General features: G+C 38.7%; 2 protein-coding genes across 2 annotated transcripts in view; both read right to left on the reverse strand.

Annotated features, from left to right (window-relative positions):
- Nucleotides 1-20,201, reverse strand: part of vsir (V-set immunoregulatory receptor) — a 292,760-nt gene that overhangs the window by 111,781 nt on the left and 160,778 nt on the right. The window lies entirely within an intron of this gene.
- Nucleotides 1-20,201, reverse strand: part of wdr11 (WD repeat domain 11) — a 35,368-nt gene that overhangs the window by 12,478 nt on the left and 2,689 nt on the right. Inside the window, exons 3-20 of the mRNA XM_061285238.1 lie at nt 17,963-18,116; nt 17,529-17,702; nt 16,809-17,010; nt 15,026-15,191; nt 13,153-13,264; nt 12,378-12,576; nt 11,756-11,856; nt 11,012-11,188; nt 8,568-8,652; nt 7,382-7,488; nt 6,238-6,313; nt 4,218-4,326; nt 3,481-3,602; nt 3,253-3,400; nt 2,427-2,533; nt 1,796-1,910; nt 534-705; nt 306-414 (exon numbers count right to left, since the gene is read on the reverse strand). Of these exons, the coding sequence (XP_061141222.1) occupies nt 306-414; nt 534-705; nt 1,796-1,910; nt 2,427-2,533; nt 3,253-3,400; nt 3,481-3,602; nt 4,218-4,326; nt 6,238-6,313; nt 7,382-7,488; nt 8,568-8,652; nt 11,012-11,188; nt 11,756-11,856; nt 12,378-12,576; nt 13,153-13,264; nt 15,026-15,191; nt 16,809-17,010; nt 17,529-17,702; nt 17,963-18,116 (2,435 nt within the window). The remainder of the gene's footprint in view (nt 1-305; nt 415-533; nt 706-1,795; nt 1,911-2,426; nt 2,534-3,252; nt 3,401-3,480; nt 3,603-4,217; nt 4,327-6,237; nt 6,314-7,381; nt 7,489-8,567; nt 8,653-11,011; nt 11,189-11,755; nt 11,857-12,377; nt 12,577-13,152; nt 13,265-15,025; nt 15,192-16,808; nt 17,011-17,528; nt 17,703-17,962; nt 18,117-20,201) is intronic.

The raw sequence follows: 20,201 nt of genomic DNA on the forward strand, positions 1-20,201 counted from the left end.
GCCACCTGGTCCCACAGGCTGATATTAAAATTCATAAAGTTAGCTTGGCCCAGCTGCCCTCCCCAATGCCCCACAACTGCCATTAGTCTTGCGTGTGCAAAAATTGAAATTGAAGAGTTGCCTCGTATTTGTTTTGAAGAACATTCCTGGTTCATGGAAACTAGTAACATTTGTGAGTTTCTTCTGGATGCTCAAACATATAGGTTTGTACTATGTATGTATGTTCAAATGTCTAATTTAGGAGAAAAATTACGTTCTATTATTGTTTGCGATACACACTTATAAGTGCTACTGCTTGAACTTACACTTGTGTAATGTCCATCGTGAAGGTCCCCGACCACGGCTGCAGTAGAAGGAAAGCCTTAAGAGTGAGGGCAGCTCGGGGTAGCAGCAGATATGGGCACCACACTGAATCTGGACATATTGGTCACACGGGCAGACAGGGAAAAAAAAGTGTTAGGAAGAGCAGAACTACACCACACAAATTTAAATTCAACGTACCATCCATTCTTTATCGTCAGTTTTTGGCTTACCGGTGAGATCTTGTTCATCCATACGATAGCTGGCGGATTTCATGGCCATCTCCAAAACTCGAATACAGCCGTCGTCTGAAGCCAGCACGACTTTGTCTGAAGTGCACCAGTCAATATCTAGGATGCGATAGTTTACGTTGCGACCAATGCGCATGCTGCTGACCATTTGGACCTACAAAGGATTATAACCAATGCAGATGAACACAAACGGTTTATTTTTATGCTGTTTAAAGACCTACCACAGATGTCATCTGGAGGAATTAGCTATGACAAAATCCTTAAATGGTTTTGAACAAATAAAATGCAGGATGTACAAGGGTAGACAGCAAACAGCCTTTTCAAACTGCTTTTAATGGGAACGTGCTAAAGTGAGCGTCTAAGCCGGCTGTCAGCATTTGGGAGATTTCTCCTGCTCCTCCCTTGCTTCTATGACGGCTCCCCTCTCTGCAACTTCATCCATCTGCTCTCTGCCTTTTACAATTGGGGACTGAGCGGTGCATCTTATCTCTGTTCCCATAAAGCATCCAGCCACATTCCCACAGCCTACAATGCTAAATACACAAGACAATAAACCTGTGTCCACCTTTGCAGGCCCCATAACTCATTCCTGCTAGAAAAGCTATGGTGTGTATATAAAGGAAAATAAAGTCCAGTCTGTTAAAGTTGTAAAAAGCATGAAATTGAGCTCAAAATAGGATTGTCAAATATTATTTGAGATAAAGTACCGTAATTTTCGGACTATAAGTCGCGTTTTTTTTCATAGTTTGGGTGGGGGGGGGGGGGGCGACTTATACTCAGGAGCGACTTATATAGATATGTTTTTTTTTTTCTTCACTTTTTGGGGCATTTTATGGCTGGTGCGACTTATACTCCGGTGCGACTTATAGTCCGAAAATTACGGTACAAGTCCAAGTCAGGATTGAAGGCGCTTTAAGGAATAATTAACATCTCTGTGGCTTGCTTTTCGCTTCTATTTATCTATACAAAGCTTATTAACCTTGACACTGTGTTTGTACAGCAAAATGTTGCATTTAATGTGACGATTTGTTTAAGACCAGTCAGCGTTTGATGAACTATACAAGGTGAATGGTCTTGGCACTCAAAACAACAGCACAAATTGAGCGATGTCACACATGCAAGAAGATCATTTTTTTTCCACTTTGTTTGAGCGTGTCTATGGGAATTAAGCATTGCAGAAATGTAGAAAGCACCATAGTTAAATACATATGTATCAATCCTCATAAGCTCACATGAAGCCTTACCTCTTTGGTGTCCCAGACCTCTGCTCCATCGGTGTACATAACCAAGAGCTTCTGGTTGCCTTTGCCTGGGGCAAAGCGAATTTTCTTCACCCAGCCGCGGTGAGTTGGTATTCCCCTAAATATCAATGGCATTGGGGCATTTAGTCATCTTAAAATTCGTGTTATCACCCATTATGCAAACCTCCATCTAAAATTTCATCCTTGGTGATACGTTTTACATTCTTTTTTTATTACAAGAAAAACCTGACGATAGGGATAAGCATCTGTCTGCAATGTTTACATTACCAAGATTCAAGTAGGATTCACCAAATTTTAGACGTTTTAATTCCATTCAATTCAAGACAAATCTTTTTGACAAAAACGAAACGTAACATTTATAATTAAATACACAAAGTAAATATAATAATATTTACTGCGGTGAATGCATAACACTGAACCAACACTTTGTATTTGTCCAAAGCCGATTGGCTGCAATCTAAATTATTCCTTGGGCTCAAATAGTTCTAATACGAAACACGCTGAAATCATTACATCGTGCATTTGAAATAAATACATAGCTACATGAATGTAAAAAAATATTTAAAGGGAAAGTCAAGTCAAAAATGTTCTTCACAAATATATGTAAAAATACCTTGACAAACGTGCTTTAAGGTCCCAGAAGTTAAGATTTCCATCCACATCACCGAGCACCAGGGTATCACCTTTCCAGGCAATGCAGGCAATACTACCCATACTGCCCTGCAACATATTAAGACAATTCCACATTTCCAAATGTAACCCTCTCACTGACATATTTGTGTTTTGGATGCAAAGCAAAAGCGAAAAAGGTCTATTAATATTTATGACAGCAAGGCGGTAAACATGCATGGATGAGTTAAAGTTAGATTATGTCACTAGACAAGACTGGTGCTTTGGAGTCGCTGTAAGCGTCTCACCTCCAGTCTGTATGGTGTAGCTGACAAGATAAAACATTTTGGGAGAGTTTGTGTCAGTATGCTGACACAGATATGAAGGCTGCAAAGCCTTTGGGGTATGCAAATCCATGTGAAATGAATCAGTCATGAAGTTATGAAGGACTGCAAATCCCTCGACAACCCCTCTGGTCTCTACAACTGTACTAAGAGAGAGCGGGAAAACACACTTGCTTAAGAATCCAATCTGCTGCTTAGAAATAGAACGTGATATGTGATTGTTATTCCTCATTACAAAGGCATAGAGCTAGAAGGCACGAAGAAATACTGAAAGGCACCCCAAGCTCTACGCCCGGAGAAATTAATAAACAAAAAAGCCATCCACTAGCATCCTATAATTACCACACAGGCAGCCACTCATTACACTCGGTGCCTACTCTTCATAATTCAGAATTACGAGGTGTGGGAATGCCTTCAAGAAAAAAAAAAAACCAGAGCCAAAATGACAACACAAACAAACAAAAAATAATTATAGTCTGGACTCACATCAGGAGGGATACGGGCACCGTCTTTGACAGTGTTGCCCTCAACAGTGATATGGTAGACCTGCCCATCTGTGTCAGTGAACACAAAATGTTCCCTGGCAGATATGGCCTGGGTGGTCTCCGACTTGCTCTCTGCATCCTGCAGTAGGCTGGTGAAGGAATCAAACACATTTGCTCATCTGAAGTAACTGTGTGTGACCTACAAACAAAAGTGGTTTGGAGCGCTAACCTGATTACTGAGGATTCAACACTATTTTGCTCAGCGTCTGACACTGTTTGACGAGCCATGGCCTCCCTTGCCGCCATCTGCTTCTTCTTTAAACTCTTCAAGTTGTGCGATGGGGACCATTCCTTAAATTTGAGATTTGAAGAGCAAATCAAGACAGAGGGTTAAAAGCAGAAAGAGACAAAAGATGTGTTTTAATTCTCACATAAAAGTGCTAAAAAGCACAGAATAGGTACTCCCAAATCTTACTCCCTAGGAACATCTGCCGGAGGACTATAGCGGTGGTCTTGGATCTCAGGTTTGCAATCAATATGGAAATAAGACAGCAATATGATACTGCGGAAGGCCAGCATGTATTATTAAAGATACTGGTGGTTTTATTTGCTCTGTAGAGGATTTTACAGCAGCACAGTAAAGTTTGTCCCATATAACTCTTCTTTTATGAGTATGGCCTAAAGATGCCATTGTGTCTTGCTGAGCAAGGATGTTGTGTTAGAGAAATCATTCCAATTGCCCACATGAGCTCAGGAGGTTGTAGAATAAAAAAAGGTAAGAGAAAATTACTCGAATCATCAACATATTTTGTCTTAGGGATTATTGTGGGCAAAATATGGAAACATCAACAGCAGATGACAAACTTTATGTAGTCTTCAATTTTAGTTACAGTAAATGTGTCAATTCATGTCAAGGAAAAGATACGGCAGTTAACAAAAGAGATAATGAGTGGTTCATCTTTGTACCAGAGCCGTAACGGTAGGGAAGCTCTTTGCCATCTCTCGAAGAAGTGTCCCTGTCCTGACGTCCCACAGCTCCAGGGGTTTTTCTCTGAACACCACTACCAGGTACTGCCTGTGGATGTATATGGGGAAACAAGAAAAACATGACAAGAAACTTAATTTATGTATGTCTCTGGTTGCCATAAGTCTGGAAGGGCAGCTTCAGTGAATAGCAACTGGTTAACTTTCATTTCATGATAACTTCAGACCTTTCTTTCGTATGAGTAAATTCTGAAGTGTTTAAGTGCGTTTGCTTCTTCTCATGTAAATGCCATGGTAACCTTTTGTGCTTATACTTTGTTGTAAATGCCGCGGCTGTTACACAACCTGATGTCTAAATATCTAATGTGACGCATTAAGAGTTGATCTTTGCTGACCCTCGTCAGTAATGGCTTTCTTGTCTGACATTTTATCATCAATGTCTATCATGGCTATGGTTAGGTTCTTGTTGATTTATATATAATAAAAAAAAAATAATAATAAAAGGTTTGAGTTCTGACATTCTAAATAGCGTATTGCTGTCCATTTCCGACAGTTTACATGTTTCCCTGCACCCAATTTGATTTCTTGTACTTGCTGGCCAAACCTATGCAAGTAAATTGAAGGTCTGAAATTGCCCAGTTATTACCTATACGGCTAACCTATACACAATTGACTACAAATTACTTGGCAACCAGGTGAACCCAAACAAAGTTCTGTAAGGAAAAAAAAAAAAGAAAAGAAAATAAATCTATACATTTAATAAGAAAAAAGAAATCCATCTTAACTGGCCCAATGTGGAAAAGCATTTGATTGACCCACATTAAATCATGATTAACTGTGATTAGCCAAAGATTTTAGATAGCTGCGTTAAATTACATTGACCACATCCAAGGAAGATTCCTGCCAGATTTGGTGAATCAGAAAATCACTTAATTAGTCCCTATAAAACAAAATAGGTCTTAAAAAAATAAATGCATCATGCCACAATCTGAAGAAAGAAACAAAGTGACTACAATCTATATCAGGGGTCGAGAACCTTTTTGGCGGACAGAGCCATAAATACCCATTTTTTGGAGAAAAAAAAAGTCCCGTGAGAGCCATACCATTTAAAACAATAGGTTAAATACAATTAAATGCATGTACTTTAATTAAGACCAACAAGTTTTTGAGTGTACTAATGTATTCTTTTTAAAAACGTTTTTAACGTCGCCATATCTGGCTCACGAGCCATAGGTTCCCGACCCCTGATCTATATCATTCTAGAAAAAGTTACAAAGGTTTTGGTACTCTAGCGAATCACAATCAGAGCCATTATCCACAAATTGGAAACAGTGGCGAACCTTCCCAAAGTGGTCAGCGGACGAAAATTACTCCATGAGTGCAACAACATTCCAAAAAGCATATGGCCTTTTTGCTCACCCCCATATAACAGTAAGAATGACAAAAAAGCAAAAATGGCCTCCATAGCAAAATCCCAAGGCAAAAAGCACGGCAAGCTGACAAAAGAGGCACATGAGGACTCGTCTCACATTTGTCAGATAACATCTTGATGATTGCCAAATATGCCAAGACCTTAGTAGATATATTATCTGGAATGATGCCACAACAGTAAAACTTGATGTACTATCTTTAACATCTTGCATAAAACTAAAAATAACAAAGTTGATTAGAAGAAAAAAAACATCCTATCGACAGTCAACCATGATAGTGACGGCTTAATGCTTCTCTACTCCAGGACCTGGATGATTAATAGGGAGGAATGAATTCTATTGATTTTCCAAAAATGCTGCAGGTAAATCAATTGTGCACCATTTTTTGCCTTGAAGATCTAAAGATCCAAATCATAGTCTGGATTTAAATCCAAATAAGATTCCGTGGTACAACCTTCAACAGAGTTCAATCTCGAAAATCCTCGACATGACCGAGTTAAAACAATTCCATTACAGCACTACGTCACCACCCATCGCAACCCCTTGGAGATTGGCAAAAACAGATCACTCACTTCAGATGTGAAACCTTTATCATCTCAACGGGTGGCTCGTCATTTCCTCGCTCACCTCTGAATGCAAAACATCGTCCTGGAAAATAGGAACATATGCAAGAAAAGTGAGTCAGCTCATCAATGCACAGGTGAAAAGTCTGATTCTTTCAATTTCACTTTAATGCTGGTTCCTCAAGGTATTGACCCACCTTTTTGAGCGTTAGGGGAGGAAACAACCATCAACCTGCTCTTACCTGTAATGTAATCTACACTTTTCTCAGAATTGCAACCATTAAATGAGAAATCATGCAACTAGCCAAATGAAAGAATCAACACAAGATTGCCCTTCAGGTGCAATCTACAGTATCACACACACCAAAAGCGGTACTCATCTGATTTGGTGAAAGCCATTTTGTAAAGTACCGTATTTTCCGCCCTATAAGGCGCACCTAAAAACCTAAAATTTTCTCAAAAACCAACAGTGCGCCTTATAGTCCGGTGCGCCTTATATATGGACCAAATTCCTAAATTCAAACTGGCCCGAAGTATTGTGTCATGAAATCAATCATAAGTGGCCCGCTGAAGACTATGAATCATGACTCAAAAAGACTATGGATAATTATTTTATGATTATAAAGTAATTTGTTCCGTCTGAAGTTGAAATAAAAAAGATAAAATGGAGAATGATTAGAAATCTGACATGATGCATTAATGGTGCGCCTTATAGTCCGGTGCGCCTTATATAAGGATAAAGTTTTAAAATGGGCCATTCATTGAAGGTGCGCCTTATAGTCCGGTGCGCCTTATAGGCCGGAAAATACGGTAGTTTATAGCAAAAAGGTTACAGTGCATAGCAGTTTGGCTCGAGGCTTTCTTGGGCGAGGATGACTCCACATTAGTTTTATGTCAAGGCTGCATTAAAAGTACAGTATACCTAAAAGAAATAAACCCATATATAGGACTAAGAACACTTTTGAGACCACAAAAGGCTAAATTATCATGAACACAAATGATTGATCGGGGCAGGCATCTTTGGGAGTTCAATAGCCAATTTTACATCACTTGGTTGCACTCAATGAGTACAACAAATTCCACATCCGTTTGCGTGAACAATCTAGTTTGAGACCCACTTTTCTTTTTGCACAGCAAAGTGTGTGTTTCTCACCAGTAGGCATATCGACGTGCTGCAACTCATTCCGAACCAAGCCCATGTTGTTAGGAGAAGAAGTGGCAAACGACAGAAAACTGGTGAGACTCACCCACTCAATACCCCTGTGAAATGAACACACAAGCAGAGTCAAAATGACATAGTAAATCAAATCGGCCAAGTGTTTTTTAGAATTCTGTGAGCAGAAACTGTCCCATAATGAGATGGTGAGGACCCACATGATTAATTAGTGAATTTTCCCCTGGAAATGTAAATGTGATGCAAAACAGTTTGGCCTCCTTGGCTTCGCTGGGGCATCGACTGCTAGCCTCATCTCCATAAAGGCTTCTTGCTATCCCCACCTGAATTGAACTGCCACAAGTTATAGCACTGGAATCAACAGCAGTATACCTCCATTTTGTTTTCATTAATCTTGCAACCAGTTACCAATTAACCTAAAATTCAGGTTGTTGAAATGCGGCGGAAAGCTAGAGGAGCTGGACAAAATCGATGCACGCACAGAGAGAACATGCTAACTCTAAGGCAGGGGTGTCAAACTCATCTTTTTCGCGGGCCGCATTGAAGTCATAGCTTCTTTCGGATGGCCATTATGACCGTCAACCCAAATAAATGTATGAGCGCCTCATTATATACAGTAAAAGCTACAAAACAAACTGACAAATAATATTAACATATGAAGTCGAAGCACAATTTGTCTTCGCGGGCCACATAAAATGATGTGGCGGGCCGTTTCTGCCCCCGGGCCTTGAGTTTGACACCTGTGCTCTAAGGTATCAGTATGATGGTGATTTGCAAGCCCATGTCATTGCTGACTTAATTTCTGAAGGGGGGCTCAGGACCGTCGCTCGAGATGAGAGAAAATAGTCTAACAGTTTAAGGACAATGTTTCTGAAAATACAAGTGCAAGGAATTTAAGGGTTTAATCATTTACAATCCAGAACCGCTGCCGGCTTCTAAGGGCCTGAGCTCATCTAAAAAAGACTGCAACAAAAGTGGAAAAAAGTGTGCTGTGGTCCGATGAATCCACATTTCAAATTGTTTTGGGAAATCATGGCTGTTGTGTCCTCCAGGCCAAAGAGTGACTGGAATTGTTATCAGCTCAAAGTTTAAAAGCCAGCATCTGTGATGGCATGGTTGGTTGGGGTTACTTAATGTCAATGTGCACAGTGACTCCACATCTTACCTTACTTCACAAGAATGGACACTGAGCTCCTTATGGAGGAGACCACTGGTAAGGTTGTAGACCAATACAGACCCATTGCTGGTGCCTGAGAATAGACAAAAAGCAGTGCAGCAAGATAAAGAGTAGGGATGAAGCAAAATTAAAATCCTTGGCCACAAATGTTCAATCAATCAATCAATCAATCAATCAATCAATCAATCAATCAATCAATCAATCAATCAATCAATAAATCAACCAATCAATCAATCAATCAATCAATCAATCAATCAATCAATCAAATCAATCAATCAATCAATCAATCAGGCTGCCTGTGTCATGAGTTAGTACTGTGGTCAGATGATAGTGTTTAATAGGCCTACATATTTTTGACTGATATTATCATAACCAATAAAGAGAAAGTTGAGATTGTTAACTTTTTTATAAGTTCAGCAGGGGACCAAATACTGAAATTATTCTTCCCTTATTATATTAATATTACAAAAGTATAACTTTCTTATTGCGTGAATATTACACTAGCATAATATAACAGCCTTTATTAGTTGCCATATACCAACAAACATAAACTTGACATCAATAAAAAACCAACTTTTTTTACTGGTACATTTAAAATTCCTCTGCAATGCTACATTCTGATTTTGTTTCTCATTTTGAAACTGTATATGATTGCTTAACACATTAATGATACTCTCTCTGAATCTCATTTCAGACATCATCCAGCATCTTTTTAATAAGTATTTTGAAAATGAAATCACCCATTTGAGCCAGCTCACTCGGCATTGACGCATAAAATTCAATCCCTTCCACCAATTTCTCTCTGTTCAGGAATTACGTTTATTATCTCTATCATAATCGTTCAAGAGGAAATCCAATTTACACTGCTGTTTATTTTATGTTACATACACCACAGAGAGAACCTATAACACTTCCCTCGTGGGTGACATCAAATATATTTCTCTGTATATACACTCATGGTAGTCACAGAATAACTCTTATGAATGAGATCAAATCCCACTTGGCTCCTCAACTAGGGTTTTTCCCCTGTGTAAACACAATGAATAATTCTCAGATTTGTTGCTTGATGTAAACTACTCCCACTCTTATCAAAATAAAGAAGTGAAGCTTTTCCCTGGGGTAAGAAGATCCGTAACGCTTCAAAAAGCCTTTCTACAATGGCTGCCGTAGGATACAGTTGAGCTTTTTCATTTGAGAAGCACCCCCCATAATTTCCATCATATCTTTTATTTCTTATTCACCCATGGACAGTCCTCTCGATTCATTTTGGTTAAAATAGTTTGAATGCAGTCAACCTAATCAAGATTTTCAGTGATCTTCTTTTCTTTTTGAAAAATCCATATAATTCAATACAAGTAGGCAAAGAAACGTACCGGTCAGTCATGTTCCAATACTTTTATGCACATTTCAAAACCCAACTGATGGCCCGCGGCAACTTCCCAGCACAGGCCACCTTCAGACAATGGCAAGCCAAGGCCAGGCCAGATTTCTAATAAGTCACAGCCACGGAGAATAGCCCAAAAGTGACAAAAGCCGAGGAATAAAATATGTTTTAAGATAAGATTTATGCAGTCCAATGTGATTTTACAGATAAGGCTGGATAATGATGAGAACCTATAACTTCTTTTTCATATTTAATCCAATTTACTTCAACACCAATCATTTTGTGTGCACTCAGTTGGTAATTGAATGTAGCCTGTAACTCATCCACACAAATGTTCTATCTGGAGGTGAACACAATAAAAAAAAATATATACCACTGTATATGTGACGATACAGTAGATGCTTATTAGGTATTTTTTGAAAGAACAATATCTCATTGCAGTTTAAATTTACTAGTTACATCAGTTTTCAAGCAGGTGTTCAGTCCAACAAAACCAGAAGGTAAAGGAATCACATCAATTTCATTAGGCACATGGGTAATGCTGTGGGAAGTTAATTTATCATTCCCTACACTTTCAAAAGCACTGATGCAACCCGTTTCGGAAACGAGCAATAGTGATGAAACAACACCAACTGAGGGGACACAAATCTCTTAGGAGGTTTTGAGAACTGCTCAAAAGAACATGGCAATAACATAACATGACAATATGGAATTAATTGTATCAACATGTCAACATGTTCCACTTTCTAACCATATGGTATAAAAGATATATTTTATTCTTGTAACCTCTATTTATGCAGATAAGGCATTTGAGACCTGTCAATCAATCATAAGCTTACGTTTAACTCAAACAGCGTTCCACACAATTCACCATCAACTTCAGCGCCGCAGAAAATTTGTAACTTTTAGATAAAGTTCATGGTCAATAAATCCATTCATTGGTTTAGGGCAGAGGAAGCAAAAATAAATAAATAAATAAATAAATCAGTGTGGAAATATTTATTTATTTATTTATCTTTGGCGAGAGTGTGTTTGCAACAGAACCTACCAACAGCCAGCATCGGTTGGTAATGGTTGATGTTTTTGGTTGTAAGAGGTGGACACATGCGGATGGCAAAAGGTGGCAGTGGCAAACCAGAGAGGAGTCCGGTCAACAGGAACTTGAGCTGGACTTCTTGCTGGTTGGAGGATGGAAGCGGGGCCTCACCAGCGATTAAGGTTTGACCTAGAGATAAAAAATGTTACACCACACATTTTAAACTAAAATAATTGCACCTTGATTTTTTTTTTGTCATTATCTTGCAGTCTTCTGCAAAGTTCATTCAACTGTCAAAAAAAGTAAACATTTGGTTTTCCTAGGGATATAAATATCAATATATATTATATATAAATGCTGTATCACAGCAATCAAAAAATATTAAGCACCAATTATCTTATTTTATTATCACTTTATATTTTCATTCCTTTTATTTTTAAAGGACTGAAACACACTGAGAATTGTATACCCTGAACGGTCAGTATTTTCTTTCTGGTCTAACGAGAAAGTCCTCTTCACTCAAAATCAGCCCCCCCAAAAAACCAACAGACTGCAAATAATGCTTGCGATAGCAATTTCTGCCAACACCAAATGACCAACAGACAATTTATGAGATGATTTGTAGGGGCTGTCTACAATAAGAATACTGTGCACATATAGCTGTTTTCAACAGGCATCGAATAACTCAAAAATGATTACAGACAAATGTGTACTATGTTGACACACAATAGTGCAGAAGATGCTGTGCAGACGTACCTATCATGCTGTTGAGAGAGAGATTCTGAATATGTTTCTGGTTTGGAGCCAGCGGAGCTCCACAAAAGGACACAGGGGAGTAGAGCGGGGATAAACCTGAACTGCAACACAAGGGCCAAGATCAAAATTTAATCCAATAGATCATGGAAGTGTGGCACTGCATCTATCTTCCGTGACTTGAAGCCAAGAGAATTTGAAGCATAAGACTCAGCAGCAATATCATAAGGTGAAGCTATGAGGCAAACATCACATGCATTTTTAATTAATACTGCTAGGATGGATGGATGGATGGATGGAGGACTTATTTGCCTATGCAGTATTACCTTGATAGTAGGCACATAAAAAAATAAAATAAAAAGAGAAATACAGTCATGTCTCCCTGACAGAAGCTTAGAAATTTCATATCAAAGAAAAGCATGATAGCTTAAATCCTGCATGGCCTACCTGCAACAGTCTCTAAGAAGCCTAAATTTAGGTCAGAGGATTATGCAGTTTTCAGGAAAGTTTATTTAAGGCGTCTGAAAAAAATAGTCTGACTCTTACTGTGACTTCATCCTTCACTTTAAGCCTGTTTGTGAATGAATGTCACTCCAGAAATGTTGAGCAGTGTGTGTGTGTGTACCTTTGATTGGCAGTAGCTTTGCCTGCAACGGCTTTAAGCTCCCATAGCATGACTCTGCCATCGCTGACCATGAGAGCCGCATTGTTTTCATTGATGGGGCAGATAACCATGCGGTATGGCCGGACAGTCTTGGTGATACGGATAGCATCGCACTGAGAGCGGAGGTCATACACAAGCTCCTGGGCACTCTGTTCTGGGTCTGAGGAAAAAAAAAAAGAATCAATTATGTAGATATGACTGAAAGGTAGAAAGTCAGGAAAAAGATTCAAGAATGAGGGGGCATGCTGACAGCTGTTGAGCATCTGAATAAAAAAAGACAAGTGTGGAACAAGGCATTGGGTTAGGTGTTAATAAAATAAAAGAGGCAAGGAAATAAATGGGATGGATAGTAGAAAAGGTAAGCGTGAGGGGAAGTCAGAGTAGAACTATAAAGCGAGAGGATTTAAGGAGATAAGTACCAGGAACAGAAATATGCATTTAAATGAGGGTGTGAGAGACTCATAAAAGAAAATGTGGGGGAAGCAAGAAAAGAAGCTGTAGAGATCGGCAAAGAAGAAATAAGGCAGAAAGACATTTCCTGAGACAATAGACTCCCGTAACACTAAACCAAAGATAAATGAGATAGTAAGAGTCTGAATGCCCAGTGGAGCATAGAGAGAAAAGCCTCAGGCTCCAACTGCACTATATGACGCCTGAATCAATGAAGAGGGGAAGACAGCCTTTCACGCGAGTTAGTAGAAATGGTCCCTGTTTGCATGTGTGAGGTTGGGCATACCTGTTGCTGCTGATCCTTCTTCAAGAGTTGTGGTGGAACGGCACACGCGAAGGGTGATGCATCCGTTCTCATGGAGGCAATACAGGGCATCCCTCTGGGCGCAGGGGATCACCTGAGATATACAGTTGAGGTAAAGATCATTGCGTTTGCAATCATTCGCCATTCTGCCGGTGATATCACGTCACGACTAAATGTGTTCATGTTCTGTTGCACTCCAGCCAGTTTCACAGATAATGGTCACAAATTGCTATACAGTAATCCCTTGTTTATCGCGGATAATTGGTTCCAAAAACCACCCGCGATAAGTGAAATCCGCGAAGTACGGTCACCAACAAAAAGTACTAAAAGTACTCTAAAGGAATGTAAACGAACATTTGGAGCAATACTACATTGTCCTAAAGGTTAGACACATGTTTCCTCAATTTAGAAGTTTTATTTTGATTTTTGAATTGTTTTTTAATTTGGAAAAGAAATTTGCGATAAACGAAACGCAAAGTAGCGAGGGGTCACTGTAATGGCAGTGAGCAAGATCACAATATACACAACAGCATCAAGTACATAAAAGAGACAATGTGTCATAGAAGTAAGAAACCTGGTGAAAAAAATGGGGGACATTGACTTGATCTGACTTTTAAGGAGCAGTTTGTGTTTTTTTATTTTTTTTGGACACCATACATCGCCACGTAGATACAGTCTGACTACCTTGTAGGAGTAGATAGTTTAGGTAGGGGGAAGAATTCACACAGGGGGAAGCATAAAACATCTTTAATTTTAAGTAAAAACTGATAGCGCATGTGTAAATGATAAATGGAAAGAAGTGAAGCATGGTGTCTAAATGTCTCTTTGAATTGTGATGCTTTTACCCTCTACATTAACGCACGCTTAAGCTTTTACCATCGGTCATGTAATTAACTGTGCGGGAGGCACTAGAAAACATGGAAAAAAGGAGTACTTGCATATGCAAAGCATCTCATCACGTTCCAGAACAGAATTGGCTCAATGAAAACATCAGGGGTCACCAACATGGAGCCCGTAATAGCTCTCAGGGAGTTCACGAGCTGCACTATTCTGATTGTGATGTGTGAGAAAGGTTGTAAAAGTGGTCATTTGAAAATATTAACACATTGAGCAATTCATAGAAATAAAGACTTGTATAGTGACATTTCCTGGTTTAAATCAATGTTTATAAATATTGTGAGAAATCACTGACACGAGTCTTTACATAATACTTAAAGGGGACGTTAACCCCAAAATTTTCTTTCCATATGCTGTATGTGCAGACATAAATATAAAATAAAGTCATCTATTTCCAATTAAAAATCTGTTCTCCAGTTGAAAGAAAATTGTCACCCAAAGGTCACCGGTGCGACTGAACCTAATTATTAGGATAAACAAGACATCAGACATCAAGTTCAATGCCGGGCATGTTTTGCTGCGAACTGCTGGCTTCTTATTGCACTTTAATGAGATCGAGAAAGAAAAGTAGAAAACGTTATCATTTGTGCTGGGCGTGTAGTTGACCTCTTGGATGATTCATCTATAATCAAAGATTTCTGTAAAGCCCGGCGATAAATGGAGTACACTACTTTGAGGGGAGGCACAGACGGTGAGGAATGAAGTACGTAAGAGCTCCACAGTACTGGCACAGACTTACTTTAGCGAAATGAACCATCCGGGGAATAACAATAGGTTCCAAAACATTCATGCTGAAGGTGTTTCAATATCAGGGCCTTGTTAATTAAAAAAAGGCCGAGAGTAAAACTAATTTTGAACTTGGGTGATCAAAGTCATATTCTTATAATGAAGTTAGTCTAATTCATATCAGATTTTAAATGCATACAACCTTGGCGATAAAAGTTACGCAGAGCCTCACCTGAATGAAGGGCACTCCAGAACGCTCAATGGCAACAACTCCCACAGTCTGGCTGAGCTCCAAGTCCAGAATGAGGATCTCCCTGGGATAAAGCAGCAACATGTGGTTCCTTTTGGAGGGCAGGTAAGACAGCTGCAGGCAGTCGTTTAATGTCACTGCCTCTGCGCTATGGGCCACAAAGTTGGGGGCAGACAAAAAAGAAAGACAGTTTGTCAAATGTTTTTTTTTTCACATTCTATACTTATATATTATACCTAGATTCTACTGTCCATCACTATTTTTCGATAAGATCCCATACAGAGAAACACCAGACTAACGCCAGCCAGTGAGATCATCATATGGTGAAGGCGATGAAGCAAAAAATGACTTGAGAAAAAAACAAAAAACATTAGGAGCTATTGAGTTCCGCAAGATTAGAAGCTCCTTGATGCAGGCAAATGGGGTCAAAAATGAGCAAACCTCGAAGTCTTCTATGTACCACAATCAATTTTGATCTAGCTATCAAAGATTCCACAATAATAAGCGTCTGTGCTGTATTGCATTGGAAGGGGATTCTAATACAGGCTGTTGCTCTATTGTGTCTTTTTCAGTATTTCGAAACATTTACCCACTTGTATTTTTATGTTGCCTAGGAAACTATTTTTTCTTAAAGTTTAGAGCTCAGAAGTCATTATATCTACAAGGTCTCTCTAAATCAGACAGAAACATACAGATTTGACTGTGCGTGATAACTGTACACAAAGCTGCCTATTGAGACATTTATGACATAATGCAGTAATTAAGACAGCATGTTTAAGACTTTTTTTCAAATCGGCCACCTATCAAGCGTAGGAAAATAATTGCAAGCGAGACCAGAGTAAGATTTCAAATAAAACAAACATGAAATGAACATGATGAGCGAGGAAGGAGAAAGAATGAAGACAAGCGAGATAAATGTGTGCATGCGTGTGTGACTGTGTGTATGGGTGCGCGTGTGTGTATCAAGCCTATTAGCTGGGTGTGTAGACACACTGCAGGGAGCAACTGTTAGGAATAAGCCAGTATAACAGGCACAGTGGATGCCAAACATGAATGCTTGGTCCATATTTATATTGGTTTCTTTAAAAAGAGGTTCATGTGGTAGCCACATAACAACTTCAAATAAAGGCAACCCTTACATGTTTTCTTAAAATGTTCTGGGACATTTTTCACTAATCTTCAGGCAATCTATATTTGGCAACTTCCTGATCGGTTTTATATGTTATTAAAATTTTTGAAACCATCTGATGATTTGGCAAATGTGTCACCGTAAAAATGAACACAGCTCACAATAAAAAAATCTTGTACCAGATCCGGTATGCATAGTCAAAATTTATTCAAGCCCTTCCTTTTAAGCAGCCTCTGGGATTTGGAGCCATATGGTTCATATGAGCTGTGCTTTTGATATCAAAACAGTAACTGGCACAGCTACAGCCAGTAAACTGAGGTGAATGTTTTAAAAACAAACCAAACGATACTGTACATATATAAACATAATAATAACAATGAAGAAAATGGCCCTTAAAGATAAACCTTCACATTAAAAGTATGGCTGGAAACTAGCAATTGAGGTTTTAACGCTACACTACATAATTGGTAAATATAAATATGAAAAAACGATGAAAATCTAGTGTACTATATTGCAGATGTGGTCATATACAAATATGTATTCTGCCAATACTTGTTATTACATGACCCGGGTATATTCGATGTGTCTACTTATTTTCAAATACAGTTCTGAAGATGTATGAAAGGTGGCTCTTACGTGGGCTTTTCATTGGTGATTAGCACTTTGACCTTGTTGAGAGCTTTCTTGGCACCGGTAGGAGGCGGAGCAGCTGTGGGTGTAGGCTTGGTGTGGGCAGGGCTTGCGTGCGGGCTTGCAATGTAAACCTTTTTGCCCGTACTTCCCGGTGGTTTCGAGTGGGAAAAGTCTGTGATGAAGACTATTCCTTCGCTCGTCAGCACTGGAAAAAGTGTTAATTACGCAACAGCTTCAATTAGACATTATTGTAGAGGTGCAACGATTAATCGACAACCAATTGAATATCAAATTAATCTATTAATCTTATTATTAATGAAATCATTTAGATTTTTTTCATTTAAAATCTATTTGAAATTTAAATCTAAAATCCTCCTTATGTTCAAAATTCCAGCCTCTCTATACTAAATATTCTCTAGTTTCTGTAGTCTTCCAAGAAACAGGGTCCATCAACTTTGTATTGAACAGAATAAAACATTTCCGTTTAATTTGAATACTTTTATCAACATTTTTACCTTTTCTTTTATGTTTTACGAACCAAATCACTAACCGAATCATCATTAATTAACATTTGTGCATTTTCTGCAGTCAATTTGAATGTCAGGTTTTTTAATAAAGGGGTTAAAATAAAACATTTTGTGTATCCGATTCATTAAATAATCAATACAATAATCAACATATTAATCGATTGCTCAACTAATCGTTCCATTATTGTGTACATACATGCCATGTTGGATGGGTCAAACGGGTCAAAAGAAAACGACAGAATGTTTTCCGCATAGCTTTTCTTCCACAGCTTGGTTCCTGTGTCTCCATTCCATAGAATGATGTAGTTTGGTGGATGCACGGCCAACAAAAGATCACGGGACACATCCTGATTCCACAGCCACTCCAAATCTGAAAGAAAAGTCGAGGAAGCCAGATAAGAACAGACGGGAACGAAGAAGAGGAATGCATAGTGTTCCAGCAGGACATATAGAGTGATGGCAATAGTATTGTAATGAAAACAAATCGCACACAACTTAAGAGTTACTTGACAGAATAGATTGTTTTCTTGGCAGGTCTTGCTTGGGTAATGTCCTGCCCCAGGATAAAGAATCAATTTAGGCTGCTATAAAAAATGGAGGTGGGGGGGGGCGATTTCAATGATCTCTTACCCTGAATGGGTTTGGAGTGCTCTTGGATCTCACAATGGGCAGTGCCACTAACAACATCCCACACTATTATCTTTCCAGAGGCATCTCCCGAGGCCAGTCGCAAACAGTAGGGCGAGCTCAAGTTATGGTAGTAATTTTCTCTTGACCACTTTACCTGGAGGAAGAATTAACAAAATGGCATCATTAGTGATAATGTGGTGTAATTACTTCTGAGTCATGCACAACTATTGCGTTTTTGTGGAATATAAATTAAGCAGCAAAATCCACCCATTTGAATCCATCTCAGGGACGACCGTTTCGCTACTTGCTGTCCACTGATAATAACATCTAGTTGCTCAGGGTTCAAATAACAGCTCACTTGTTTTGTGATTTTGGTCATGTGACTTGACGTGTTTGTTCTTCTATTTACTGTAAAGGTACAATACATGCACAGCACGATGTGGGAATGGTTATTAAGAGAATGGAAAATGTTTAGGTTGCATAAACTTATCGGGGAGAGTTTAAAAACCTTTAATATTGTGTACTGGACCACAATGCAACAGGAGATTCATTCGCAACCATGACTGACTTTGGTTTCGCGATGCATGATTCCCCCGGGTTAGTGTAGCGTGGTATTTCTGAAGGTGGGCACGTTGCATTGCTTGGCAAGGATAAACCACTCTTCTAATTGACTTCTAATTGATAAATCCATGCCCTCTTTTGGTCAACAAGAAAAACCACGTGTTGGAAATTTCTATACAATGTTGTTTAAATTTCTCAATAATACATATATCATATCTCTTTCGCGGATTTTCATTTTTTGCGGGTGGTTCTAGAACGCATCTCCAGCGAAAAACGAGGGATCACTGCACTATGCCGTGTTTAGACAAGTGGGGGTGCAAAGAACGTATTGTGAAGACAATTTTTAACTCTACTTCCTCTTGAAAACTAAACTGATCGAATCACTGAACTGACTAAGTAATATACTGCTGCTTCGCTGTCTTGCTCAAGGATACTAAAAAAAAAAAGTGTTTTGGCATCTCTCTCGCAACCACTTCCCATTTCCAATTATTTTGTCTTCAGTGGGTCTTGAACTTGCAACACTTTTGTGCAATGCTGTTACTGTCGCCCAACTGAATTGTCAAAGATGCATTGTAAAGAATTCATCTCAAAGCGCAGGTCATCTTTGAGTTAATTATTTATTAGGAGGGTTTCTTAGTTAAATGTGAGTCTGCGTCTGTGACCTTGACCTTTACAATGAAATAAAATGTCAGGATGTTCAAGATTAAATTAATCACTAAAGGTATATTATTGTGCCTCTTCATCTCTCAAGTTGACACACAGACGTTACTGCAGGGACTGCTCCAAATGTTTTAGTGAACAGTCAATGTTTATCTTATGTATTCAGATAACTGTGAGGCTCCATGCTGATGTTTGTGGTTTGTTTATATGCTGCTGTGTATTAAACATAAATACAAGCTCATTAGTGGTTGGACGCATGTAAATACTTTCTTTTCAAATAACGTGGGTGGGACATGAGCAATGGTGTTTGGTCTGTACATTAATTGTGTGACTGCATTTAATACTGCAATGATCAGTAAAGCTGCCAGAAAGCTGTGCAAGTGAAAATAAGACGATCGTAAGCAGGTTTTGTCATTGTGCATATGTCCATTTTTGTATGATTTGCATACTGACTGGAAAAGACCATAACAAATTTTAAACAGAAAACTGATATTACAGCATAATTTGAGCAGTGACTACGCAGTGGAACCACACTTACCCACGGGGTCTGCATTTGCGGATTTGCATATTCAAAATTATTTTTTCAATACTTTTTATTATTATTTTTTTGTTTAGCTTTATTCCCCAGCTCCTCTTTTCGTAAGAAACGAATACTGAATGCTTATGAGAATTTTAGGAGGTTAGAAATGAAAAGAGTTCAATGTGCATCTATTATACACAATTTTAATGTTCGCTATTAATGGCCACTCCCTATCCTCCATAAATCGCCGGTGTTCACTGTAGACTGCTTGTCATGTAAATATGTGGCCAGTGCAAAACAATACAAACAATATTTATAAAAAAATAATAATAATAAATTGCTCAAATCGGCGTATTTAAATAATTTATTATTTGTCTATTTTAATTCCGTCTTTACAGAGGGGTTTTTTTCCCCTTGTATCCACTAGTATCCAGCAAGATGCCTGTTGTGTGACTGTGTTCTGAGAAATTGCCAACTGCAGCAGCGTATCCATGATTA

The sequence above is a fragment of the Syngnathus typhle genome, linkage group LG8, assembly GCF_033458585.1.
Source record: "Syngnathus typhle isolate RoL2023-S1 ecotype Sweden linkage group LG8, RoL_Styp_1.0, whole genome shotgun sequence".
NCBI classification, from domain to species: domain Eukaryota; kingdom Metazoa; phylum Chordata; class Actinopteri; order Syngnathiformes; family Syngnathidae; genus Syngnathus; species Syngnathus typhle.